General features: G+C 30.6%; 1 protein-coding gene across 1 annotated transcript; it reads right to left on the bottom strand.

The window, feature by feature from the left end:
* Positions 1-1,936: 1,936 nt before the first annotated feature.
* LOC113382066 lies at positions 1,937-12,319 on the bottom strand. The gene is made up of 4 exons (XM_026620627.1): positions 12,194-12,319; positions 9,736-10,479; positions 8,975-9,093; positions 1,937-1,994 (listed from the first exon to the last, which is right to left on the bottom strand). Exons 1-4 carry the CDS (start codon positions 12,317-12,319, stop codon positions 1,937-1,939), a joined length of 1,047 nt encoding a protein of 348 aa, XP_026476412.1.
* Positions 12,320-13,932: the final 1,613 nt, after the last annotated feature.

Below are 13,932 nucleotides of genomic sequence, written 5' to 3'. Positions count from 1 at the left end.
TGCGTTCCATTTGTATATGTGTTTGCAGACCTAGGTACTAACCCATTATCTATCGAAAGGGTTCTCAAAGGGTTTTGGATTGGATGAGATTAATTGCGCCACAATAATTGGAAAAAGTCGTACGGTGTTGAAGCATAGGAACAAACAAACATTGAAACATACACGATCATTTGCAGCTATACGATAAGAAAATACCGATGAACAAAGATCAATTGTAAGTTTATGAATTTTCAAAAATTACTTTTTATCAATAATACGATGCGTTATTATAGATTTTAATACTTTGGGGACGGCTGTCCACCTCAGTGGACAAACATACTCTGTGAGGCACAGGCTATTTTATAAACAATGACTCAGTTTGCATCGAAAAGTTGGATAAATTACATGTAGCAGTGATAAACAGTGATGTATTTTAAAAATAATTTTAAACTACTTTAGTATTTTTAGCCTTTTTCTTTGCTATATGGTCTTTTTTTTTAATATTTAAAACGACCGAGCGCTTTTAAGTATGGCAAAACGACTAGTAAATTTTGTGAATTAAGCAGTATTGAAGATGAGTTTCAAATAGACATTCATACAGACAAATTTAACGAAATTACTACTAGCACCGATGATATCGATGAATGTGATGATGATATTATCCAACCAACAAAAAGAAGAAGTTCGACAAAATAAATGAAGAGCGGGAAGACATTAGCGAATGTGCCGATTCTCCTTCAATAATCGAGTTTGACATACATCAACAAACAAATACCCCCCCCCCCCGACTACAAATACCAAGTAATATAAGACATCCAATAGATTATTTTACTTTATATTTTACAAATGAATTATTAGACAATATAATAGAAAAAACAAACCATTATGGCAGCAAAAAAATGACCAAATATACTGACTAATCAGTGGTATATTCTAAATGTGAGTGAAAGAAAAAGAGACTGTATTGTCTGTTCTGACAAAAAAGCACCAGGAGGAAGGCAGCGAACAACATTTTATTATAAAACATGTCAAAATCAACCAGCTATGCATTTTGGAAATTGTTTTGAACGTCACCATTCTTTATAAAATAATCAAAAATAAATTAATATTAAAAATGTATGCCCTTAAAATCAAGTTTACAGCCGGTAAAGTAGATTGTTTTGAAATTGGTGCCATCCCGAAAGTGTTAAAGAGTCGAGAAATTTCACATAAATTCGTACTTCTCATGCTAGTTGGCATCTTTCGTTATGTTTTGACCAAGATGTGAAAATTTATGGATCTAGATTTTTAATAATTTGATCCAGCTTCGAGCAGCCTGTAAAGCAGTAGTGAGAACGGATTTCACTTGGGAATATAAATATAGAAATATGTTACCAAGTAAAAATAGCACTGATCCGGCATTGTTGCATCAAATATTTGCTCCATAGATGGGACAACAGTTTGGGTTGCTATCTGTAGAACCGACTAGTATTGAGTATATATAGTATTAAGTCAAATCGGCACAACATCTTATAAGACTCGTATGTTCTGTTTGCTGTTCAAAATAAAAATAGAGAAAAATGTTCATGTTTTTTTGTGTCGTTAGTTGTGAATATTTACAACCTCTACTTCACAAAAGCTCAATAATAGTATTCAAAGATCCTAAAACAAACTGTAGAACGACTCTCGAGCAACATAAATTTACTTTTATTCTTAATTAATGGAAAAAAATATAAACTTTGAGAAAAGGAATTTCGTTCGTTTTGCAGAACAAAATCTTCTAAACAGTTGGAAACTTTAATCATCGCAAAGTGAACATGCTGTGTTTTGTGTGTGTGTTTCTTTGTCTGCCAGTCTGCCCCTGTATTTGTGTCTGTAGGTTCGGCCGCCTGAACCTCCTCATACCGAAACAGAATGGAACGCCGGCGGTACTGTTGACAAGTTGACAAGTCGGCATTGGTTACGCTGCGGTAAGGATTTAGGAGCCGACATCGGGCCAAGGGGATGGCGGTATATTTCGCTTCACGTCACTAGTACTGAAATGTATTATGTGTAGATGTGTGAAATATAGCATATTGAAGTGAACGTGGACTAGATCTATTGCGACAACTTTTAATTGCAAAACGTAGCATGTGCAGAGCACATCAAACTAAATCTAGCGTGTCTCAGAACTACGTCTTGTGGAATGGAAACTAAACTGAACCGAACACCAGGGATGTTTTCTTAATAGGATACTGAGTTCACAGACACGTTTCTAATCATTTGCTAAAATTGAGATGGCAAAGATATCTCATATCAAATGTACTACGCATGCATAGTGAGAGATATAATGAATGCTTTGCATAAGGTTAATATATTTTACGAGGGTTATAGGTCGCATACTATGCATTGATAGGAATTGGCTATGACACATCAAGGTTATATATCATGTGTAAGTTCCTCACTGGATAAACGAGTATGTTTATGATGGATATAGTATAATAATATGCATTCTAAGAAATGTTTATAAGACTTTTTGAAGAAATAATATTTCTATCTATACAAACTTTACGTTGCGTTAGGATAATTAAAACTTTACTAGATATTCGGCTTTATAAAACAAAATTATTTAATACTTTTCATTGCAATGCTATGGTTGTATGTCAATATATTGAGATGTCATCGATAGATAGAGCAGAAATTCAGCCCTTTCGCTACGAGAGCATTTTTCGCAGGTGTGTTGCTGTTGTAGGAAACTCCATGACCAGATACAGCGATATACTTTATATTAAGATACTTTATCATTATCAATAAAAATGTATTCAAAAATTGAAAATTGCACTTCTAATAAACTGAAACATAGAATTACCAATAGAATTACCAATTAGAATTAACTGATTCCATTCTCTAGTTGATGTCGTCCGTGGACAACACTCGTAGCAAAATGTAAAAAAGTCGAAACAAATAGAAAAATTATAATTGTTATTAATTCGAAAGTTTGATAATCGCACATCTTTTGTGAATCATACCCGATATATATATCAAAAATTGTTTACTTTTCAATAAACAAGTTAATGTCAAATTGAATCCAATGATATAAGACCTCCAGAGCTTCGCAAAATAGATGTCTAGTAGCAGAATCAAATCAAATCCTTGCAGCGAAGTGTAAACTAATTCCCCCATCCGATTCATTAGCAATTACTCTGGGTCATCAAATAAACTCAATACAGCCTTTCACAGAAGCCGTGAAGTTGATGCAATCCATTTCGCCCGTGTCTATTAATTAACGATTAAATCATCCAACCGCCATCAAGTGAATTTTGAACGAGCTGTCCGGTTTACGAAGCAGTGGCATATCGAGTGAGTCTCGAGCCGATACGACACGACAAATGCGCCAGATTGCAACCAAACACTCGACGGTGGAGAGGCCGATGGGCGGAGGAGGTCGCCAACCACTCAAACCTTTGCAAACATCGACGTGCCGCACGTCTGGACGAGTATTGATTGGAAATAATGCCTTTGAAAGCCGACGAAATTTGATGGAAATTTGTATAAACCGAAAATCAATTAGATTTACGCACCCTGACGTATAGTTCAATATTGATATTTTAGATTTACGCATCCTGACGTATAGTTCAGTATTGATATTTTAATTTTAACTACACGTTTCTTTGTAATTAGCAAAACAGTGTAAAATTGTTTGTCAACGTTTTAGTCCACAATCTTGAATGGATTTTGAATATTCAAAAACTGTTCGAAAATGTTAGAGAATCGTGGTGACTAATTTTCAATAAATATCTGCCGGGCCGTTTCTTCGTAATTAAATAATGAAATTATTTTTTGACGATTCTGATGGAACTTTGGACGACGATAGATTTTGTAGTATGAAGTAGCACACTAAAATATTATAGGCCTACGATAAATGGTTGATTGATAAAAAATCATTCGAGTGATTCTAATCAGAATCTATACCAAAGCATATATATGCTCGTTACGTGTTTCGTGGGTAGCTTACGACGTCCACACTTAAAATACAAAATTAATACAAAATACAAAATTAATTTAATTCATATAATTGTAATATTTGAACTAATAACGACAGATATATATATACACCTAAGTCTGTTTTTACACGGTCTTTTTGTGCACGGTTTTGATATAACACGGTTTGAAAATTGAATATTTTTAATTTTTTTACACGATTTTATTCCATTTAGCACGATTTGAAATTTTATGTACTCAAATTTTTTTTGTCAAATTTAATTTTTGCGAAGTATGTTCATATCACAAAAAAGTATTTATGAAAGAAAAAAGTCTGAAACCATCGATAGTATCGATAGTTTGCGAACACTAGCTTAAAGATTTGAGTGAATTCCCCTTTAGCGCGTACAAACAATTTTTACTGGTCAAAGCAAATGTGAATAGCACTAATTTAGGGGAATACTCTAAAAATTCTTGTTTTTCACTAATTTTAATAGGTTTCAGAGATTAGGAACAAATCACCCATTTTTGTATAAGATCAATGTCTTTTTTTACATGTTTTTTTTACACGGCTTCTTCTGGAACCAATCACCGTGTAAAAACAGACTTAGGTGTATATATATATATATATATATATATATATATATATAATCGCAATTGAAGATTTTTCAAATTTATGTATTAGTAAATCGTTATACATGTATAAAAATTAATGAAAAATATCTCTAATTTAAAAAAATATATATATTTTCCACACATTGTAATTTAACAAGTGAGTAATTGTACTCTTTGCATAATTTGCTCAGCTTTTACTCAATGAATTATACATTTTTGAATCAAAGATCAATTTCAAAACGGATGAAAATAGTATATACCCTACAATAATACTCATTTGCTCATGAATGTCTCGTTTTTCAAGTTTTTTATGGTTTTTAGTAAAAATCTAAAACTTTTTTTTTTATTTATTTTTCATAGCAAGCTATACAAAGTACATTCAGCTACATTTGTTACTAATTGAAAGTTATTGAAAGTTTTGTATTCTTACGTACAATTTGAGTATGACTTGTTAAATATACTACAACTGATTTTGAATTGTAATTTAAACATTTTGTAGTTGCATACTATTAGCTAAAAAGCTTCCGGTCTGCAATGTCAAGCTTTTTTTGATTAATGAACAACAATAAGCTGTAATACGTTGTATCAATACTCAAATGAGTATAAAATATTATGAATGAAGTATTTGAAAAATAAACTTTCACAAACGGTTTAGGTTTAGGTTCGATAACCGATGCGTTCAAAAATAATCATTTTTAAGATTTTAAGAGGTGTGGTTTTGTATATGACAAACATCGATAATGTTTTATATTGTCGCATGACTTTTCCCTTAATAAATCTCATACACTTCCCTAAGCCCACGTCCAAAAGCCATTATGCCTTGCATATAACGATATACCTATTAATACAAAACGTGCGAGGCGCTCAAGGACCATCGATTCTTTTCACCGTCGTTACGGTAATTTGTTTTCCCGGGGCGATATCCTCGCGATCAATTTGTAATTTATAACGGGACATTTGCCATTAAAGAGTATTTGCGTGCGGGAGCATCGAATTTCCAATCAATAAGGAGATATAGTCACATACATCTTAGGTCTTAGAGGTGCGAGATTCTGATGGGGTTCATTAGTTTTATACTGCAATTTGTGAGATAATGGGTGAATTATACCATGCTCGGGCTACGTGGTCTTTCCGTAATGTACTGAACAAGCAAGGTATCTTATATATTAAGGAAATATAACAAATATGTATATAAATGTTTTAAGTTTAGTTTGCAATAGATATCAAGGGGTAGTCTGTTAATTACGTACTCGATTTTTAAGGATTTTTGGACTCTTTTTCCCCCTTAGTAATAGGTTGTAATATTTATAATTAACACCATCTCTCCCAGCGAATTTGTATTGTTAGAAACTAGAAACAATCGTAATTTTTTTGTAGAAAATTATTGTATTTTTTCCAAATTCAGATAAAAATAAATACACGTAATATCTTACTATATCCCACCTCCACGTGATATTTCCTGTTTTTTTGTCAAGCCCCTAACTTTGCAGACGGCTTCCAAACAAAGATACCATGCAAAAAATTGCATATGCGAAAATGTATGTGCAAATGTACCTTATACTCATATGAATAATTATAGATTTGCTGTCGGCAAATAATCCATTTTTTATTGATTCTAGTAATATTTTGACGCTTGGTTTTGCAAAAAAATGTAGATTTCATGCAGGCCTAACATCGATCAAACGTACCAAAGAGCTTTTACACGACACGGTATTTCAGTCTTTTAAATCTAAATGATTGATTAATGTGAAAATCCGTTATTCATGGGAATTCGCAATTTCATTCATTACATTTTCTCAATGTGATATGCGATAGTTAATATTCATCAAGCAGATCACGCTAGACGTCATTCGATTTTTGTATGAAACTCGTTAATCTCACTCTGAATAATGCAAAATGGAATCTGTACTACCGTATTATATATAATAGGTTTCTCAAAAAACAAAGTAGAGATTGTACAAAAGCGGTTCTCTTGTCAAGCAGAACACAAAGCTTTCCAAGAACATTATACTTTGCATATGAAACACGCGTTCTGCCTCAGCTTTTGCTCCGTTTTAAATATTTAAAATCCCAATGGCTTGTACTTTGTTTCAACCTAAGCTCTTTTCAAAAACGCAACGTCAGCTTAGAAACTGATAGAAAATTGTTCGAGATTTTAATCCGGCGAAGTTATCAAGATTTGGATTACGAGTCGACTTTCTGAGTGCGCTTGTGCTTTTAGAAAATCAAGATATATCTTCTCTGGAATAGAGAAAATATTATTCTGATAGTAAATCCATTTTCCTAGAATTTTAAATTCTAGGAGAAAGAATTATATATATATATATATATATATATATATATATTGTATAATTTTGAATTATAAAGAGTGAAAAAAAATATTTAGAATTTGCTAATCCTTAACATTAAAAAAACAGAAAAATGAATAATCCATGTCTTGCGGAAATGGTAATGCACTTCACTCTATTAATAATATTAATATAATGAAGTTCATTACCTTTACTTTTATAGTGCATTGCCCATTATTAATTTAATATTAAACTTGTGATTATAACAATATTTTACAATTATATATTTTTTTAATTAGTTTACAGGTAACACTTATATTGCACTTACTCTTTTGTGATAATTCAAGGTTGGCATAATTGTGAAATAATGTTATAATTACATGTTTATATTAAATAGTGTGGCGCATTACCATAACTTCATACCGCGGATCATTACTTTTTATGTTTATAACACTAACAATAAGATTAGCAAAATTTAAGTATTTTTTTTTTATACTTTTTATAATTTTTCAATGGTCCACGAGTTGTAGTTATCCTGATACTTATCTCATGTACAAATTCAAAACATATATATATATATATATATATATATATATATATATATATATATATATATATATATCTTCCCGATGTTTCTGTGCAAGACAGATATAAAGTTGTTTCACGTCTTGTTCATAAGTTCTGTATTTTCATAAGATTTACATTTCAACATATTTCACGTAGCGAAAAGCTCATTTTAGAAAACTAATTAACTAAAGCTTCTTACACAGAGGTTCTGTCTCATCATTCGACAGTTTATGTCAGCTTGAAATATTACAACTTATATAATCGAGACTGCGAAAGACGGTAAAATACACATTGCGCAGCAAGAAATATCATTAGAATATTATAAATGAACGGAGCGCCCCAGGAAAAAGTTGAATAAATAGATCATTTAGGTTTATATACATAAACGACTACGAATATATGTATGTATATATATTGTTAAATTATATGAAATTTTTGTTTTTCATAATAAATTTGTTCAATGATAAAGTTTACAATCCAATTACGCCTATCCTCCGTTTTACACTGTACGCGTTTTACATGTTTTCGATCTTACACGGTTTTTGAAAATATTTTTTTTACGCAATTGATTAATTTTGCATTTACACGAAATTAAAAATACTTATGTCTACAATAGCATTTTCTTTATTTTAATGTCAAAATATATTACTATCAAAGTACTACAAAATGTATGTTACAGTTACTAATGATTATAATTAGTAGCCTATGTCTATGATGGAAATGAGTAGATCAGATGGAAACTCTTCGTTTTATGATCAAAACTAAATTTTATGCGTTTAAGCTAGTTTGTTTGAAATGCCGAAACAAAAAGCATCATTGTTTTTAATCTTTAGTGTTTATATATAACTGGTAGCAAAATGAATTACTCATTTTAATTTTTATCTATAAAGAAAAATCAATATCTAAAATAAATTATATTTCTTATAATTTATTGAATGTGTTTGATATTAAATATATTATTATTTAATTTTCGTTCTTGTGTTTGTTATTCATCACATCAAAAACTGACAAAAAAGTTTTATTACAGCGATTTTTGTTTAGGACGGTTTTTCCATATGAGAGTGAATTTTTCGAGTAACACAGTTTTTTATGGAGCCTATCTTTCGTGTAAAACGGGGGATAGGTGTACAATATCCTTTTGCAGACAAAATATAAGGGATTGATAAAATATAGATTCATTTATATTTGATATATTGGTATTCAATTTTATTTCAGAAATATCAATTTTATTATAATATAGACTCTTATTTGAAAAATCTAGTAATACGGTAAATAAACTAATGACAATAATAAATGATAAATTCGTTTAGAAATTATATTATAAAATTATGTTTCAATATAAAAAAGTTCGCCGAAATTTTGGTAAACAATTTAAAAAAGTAATTTTCGCACTTAGTAATTAATAGTATCTATTATTATAAAACTGTATACATACTTAAGTTTTTTCCAAACAAATATTTGCAAAGAAAATATTTATAAAAATATGTGTATTTTTTAAGTGACACCATTGGTTTAATTCAATTTTAAACATTTATTAACTTTAATTTACATTTCTATTTATAAACGTCTTAAAAAAATAACTCAACGCCACCAAAAAAATGTTTCCTGCGTGCACCTCAACTCCACTCAACAACTGCACAACGTTGCACAAATCGTTCGCGCAAATTTGGCATTTCAAGTTTTTCACATTGGTTACGTTTTGTTCCTGAATACAAAAATAAACAAAACGATATGTAGTAATGTTCTAGTTGGTGTAAAAACTTTGTAGTAGAAAAATATCAGGGATTTGCATACAAAAGTTAATGTTCCGGAATGACCGTTTCACACCGCCTGCGTTCGCTATAGAACGCTGCCAGATTTTATTGCAGTTTCTTGTTTCTCTTTAACAAAACTGGCAGTAACTTATATGTAAAAATGTACTCGGAATACTAAATTGCTTGGATATATTTACACAAAAAGTTGTGTAGTTACGCGAAAAACGGGCAAATAAATTGCCTAGCATTATGACGTGCACATATTGGATAAAGTTTTGGATTCAAACATTCCGAGAATTCGCAATGTAATCCATGTTTATAAAATAGTGTAAAAGGCAGTAACTAATCGAAAATATTTTATATTTGGTTTGTATATTATGAGTAAACTGCTTTCGTATTTAATATCATAAAAAACGCATTACAAAAATTCATAAAAGAAGTCAATTGTCAACTGTACCTGTTGTATGGTAATATAATATACCAAGAATTTCATAAATGCACTTTTTGAATACTATTTTAAGCTTTAAAAAAAATTATGAAATATATTCGATAATAACAAAAAAAAAACTATGTAATAAGAAAATAACATTTACCTCTGAATACGTAGCGCATGTGACATTTTTGTGAACGCAATCACTTCTAAAAAAGTCATCACCACCCAGCACGATACACTTTCCCAACATATCATCATTGTCAGTTCTTTCTTCATCAGAATAATATTCATCACTTTCACTTTCTATGTTTGAGTACTCATTACGAATAACTTTAAAACGCGGTTCATGTCTCAATTCTCCTACATAAACATTATCAACAAATGGTTCAACATTCGGTTCGGTAATATTTCTCGACAACATGATATTTTTTTGTTTGCTTTCAGCTCGGACAGCTTCTGTTACTAAAGGCGGATCTGGGGAATTGATTTCAGAATTATTTCCTAGACCTTCCATTTTTGCTGATCCATTTTTAGTTTCGGAATACACGTTATCGTAAAATATCGTCAAGTTATTTTTTAATCCAGGTTGAAATAGTAGACCAGTAGTGATAGCTTTCATAGCAATAGCCAATTCTTTGACGGGACTAGGCGTTGTGTAATTGGGACGTTGAAAAAATATAGCTTCTCGTAGAGGAGCCGGGGTAGAACTGGTTGTAGAATCGGTGGTAGAACTAGCGGCCAGTCGGAAACCTTCTTCTTCGGCATCACCATCACTATCACCGGGAACTTGGGTGTAGTATGAAGAACAATATTGCACTTGCTTGCAATCTTCCACTGAACACTTGTGGCACCATAAATGTTTTTTACCAGCACTGAAAGTTTGCATATAGTTATTCACTGACTTCTATAATCAGGGCAATATAAAGTTACCCATGTTTCTTAAATTTGACCAGGAAGACTCTAATATTAATTCATATTTAATTGAAATGAAAAACAAAAAACTGAAATATTGGTTGGTTAGTTGGTCTGTTGGACTTAAAAAATTTGTTCCTGGCACTCTTTTACATTTAGCTTAGCAGAAACGGTATTAACCATTTTCTATAGAAAATTCCATTAATATTATGTCCCATATTTCACTCAATTGTATCAGCTCCTTTCCATAGAAAATTTCTAATGGGGTTTAATTGGAAATGAAATACCAGTAAATCTCAACCTCGGGCTCGGTAGGACTATCGTTTAAACTCTCATTAATGTTAATTGCAGCGCCTGTAGACTATTATACCGTTTAATGAAACTGGGGAGCTTAGATTGAAAATGTATTGTGAACTAACTAATGTTCTATATAACTGCTGAAATTGCTAAGTGCAACATCGTTAAAGGCAACAAGCGGTCCAAACATGGAAACGTACGAAGAAGTTAGCGCAGAAAGAATGTAATAGATTTTTTCCGAAAAATATTTTTTTTACAAACAATAAAAAATATAATCATGATATTTAGTTAGCTATATTCAAGATTCGTATGTCTTGAATTTTTGTAAGAGTTATATTTTGTTAGGAAAATTAGCAGAAAATTTCAAAACCTATATCAAACTGAATGTTTTACTTTAAATTTTATCAGCAATTTTATACTCATACTATTGTTTAGGGCATTTGATAGTAATAAATACATTTAAATTAGTGTAATTTTGTTGATGTTACTAAAAATGATTCTTATTCTCTTCTCACAATTATACATAAATTATTACTACTTATATATATAAAAATATCATACCTGTTTGACAATTGAATCGTATGAATACATAAAATACACAAAATTGCACCAAATTTAAATGGTTGACGCATAATAACAATTTCGTACAAAATCCTTGTAATATTGAGTTAATAATTTATAAATTATTCATAAAACAAATAGTAAGAACTGTCAAAAAATTGTAATAAAAACATTTGAATTTTTATAATATACGTTAATATCATTTGAAATAAATACCTTATTGATGTGTCAATGGTAATTTTGGTGTCATGGTAGCGAGAATTTTGTTTTATTCAATTTGCATAAAAAAATTATTTTAGCTAATGAAAGACTATTTGCAAATTATTTATTTTCAGAACATGACTCATAGTAGATTGTTTCTATCTAAGAACATTCATAACTCAAAAATTAAATTGAAGAAATGACAGATACTAAAAATAATTATATGACTTTGATAGTTTGATATTAAAAGATGTGTTCTAATGGTATGGGTATGGTCAACTATCAACAATATAAGCCTCGAGATTTTATTTTTTTATTTTATTAAATATACTTAGATTAAATTAAAGAAAAGTCGACGTGAATTTTATTATTGGAACTTGTTTTGAGCTTACAAGAAAGCTTTCAAAATTGCAAGGTATTGTAGAGCGTAAAATATAAGCAAAACTTTCACTGATAGCACCTCCTGTTGAGTGCAAAATATTAGCATGCAACTTTTTATCTTGTCTTAAGACACTGAGTTACTATATGCAGAAAGATCGACAGCAGTACTAATTCTGAAGCACTTGTCTGGGAAACTTTGAAAAAGCGTTCAACTATAGTTTCTATTTAATATGATTCTCGAAACTCCGATATGCGAAATGAACTACCTGTGTAGGTACAAGAGCTTTACTTGTTCGCGGAAATCCACATATGCAAACATACGAATCACAGTCGAACTTCGTAATTAATTTCACAGCGTAAATTGAATTTCTTCGACCTCGACTGGCATACATTTTACTACATCGCAGAAATTGAGGTAATCGCGACTATGGAGCAAAGATAACAATTTCAGCATTAGTTTTTGTTAGTTTATAATTCTCCTCTGAATTTCTAGTATCTGGTTGTCCGAAGTTATATCCATTTTAACTTTACGTTTAACTGAAAGTAGTCCGTGGAGGGTTTTTGTAAAATGAAACGAGGATGACTGCTGCTACAATATAAAATGTTATGACGTGGGAATTAAATGAAGTTTACATATAGAATGCGATATAATAGTGCAGCGTGGTAAATAAAGCAAGTTGGAAATTAATACATTATTGAAATTGGTAGCAGGCCATTTGCAAAACTAAAAAATATAGTTAAATTTTATATGGTAAAAAAATTGTAATCAAGTGTTTTGAGTCAAAACACTTGATTACAATTTTTTTACCATATATATATTAGTCAAAACTTTTGACCATTAAAACACGTTGTGATTCTGCTTACTTGAGCCATTTCAAGAAACTTCACCAAAAAAAATTAGCTCGAAAGTGAAATTCAAGCCAGCGAAATTTTTAAAACAGTTTGTCCTCCAATGATATTGCTTAAAGATTTGATTGCTTTTGAAGAATTCTAATATACTTTTTCATAGTTCCAGCATAATTATACTTTTATTGTATATTATTACGATATCATTTTTAACTAAACACATTTTCAAATAATGCTTTATTAAAGCTATCTATCACATTCCCTGTCTCTATTACATTTACCAGCTATTGTACACTATGTATACTTTAAACACTAACAATGCACAAAGGAAATATTGTACAAGTGCGGCATTTTATATGCACAAAGCTCAGAATAACAAGACAACTCGGGACTAAAATGAGAAACAAATATCATTCATAGTATATCTCAGCGAAAATTTGTAGACATCAAATATTCATTGCATGTTACGTGTGTCACGTTATACTCTTTCCTGAATATATAAAATATACATAAAGATTGTAAATATTTGTGATGATATAGATTTTTATAATTCTATACGCGCAGGTAAATTTGGTACACGTTTTCAGAAAGAATTTTAAATGATCAGGGTAACAAACTTGATTTAAATCATACTGTATGTTATAGTATTACAATGGAATATAGGTATTGTTTGGTATTTGAGATTATAAAGCTTGGTAATTTTAAGAACTATACTTTGAGGTCTTATCCCTTAATTTGATATATTCCAGAACGTCTTTCCCATAATTTTCTGTAGGGTCAATAAATCAACCCCCAGCGTTATTTTTCACCCCATTTCTATATTAACCTACTTAGCACATAGAAAAAACGATTTTCTCTAATGTATTTTCTTACATTTTTCAAATATCTTTAGTCTCTCTCTTCTGATATCAGGCTTGGTGGTTCGGCAATAGAAATTAATAGCTACGGCAGCGGTTCTTGGATCCGTGACAATTTTCTTTATAGTCAGGTTACTACTATACATTGTTCAAGTGCCGATAATATTACTCCCATAGAGTGGTTCAAATAACATATGATGGAAATTCCTAAAATAATAGTCGCACGAAAGATATTGGCAGATTTTCTGGCCCTTAATTGGATTTCAAATACTCATTTTGAACATAAATACCAATAGTATCAT

Source organism: Ctenocephalides felis, unplaced genomic scaffold, assembly GCF_003426905.1.
Source record: "Ctenocephalides felis isolate EL2017-DRISC unplaced genomic scaffold, ASM342690v1 CF-g0.4_SCAFFOLD_00845, whole genome shotgun sequence".
Taxonomy (NCBI): Eukaryota; Metazoa; Arthropoda; class Insecta; order Siphonaptera; family Pulicidae; genus Ctenocephalides; species Ctenocephalides felis.
Note: the sequence above shows the minus strand (reverse complement) of the source record. Positions and strands in the feature narration are given on the sequence as shown.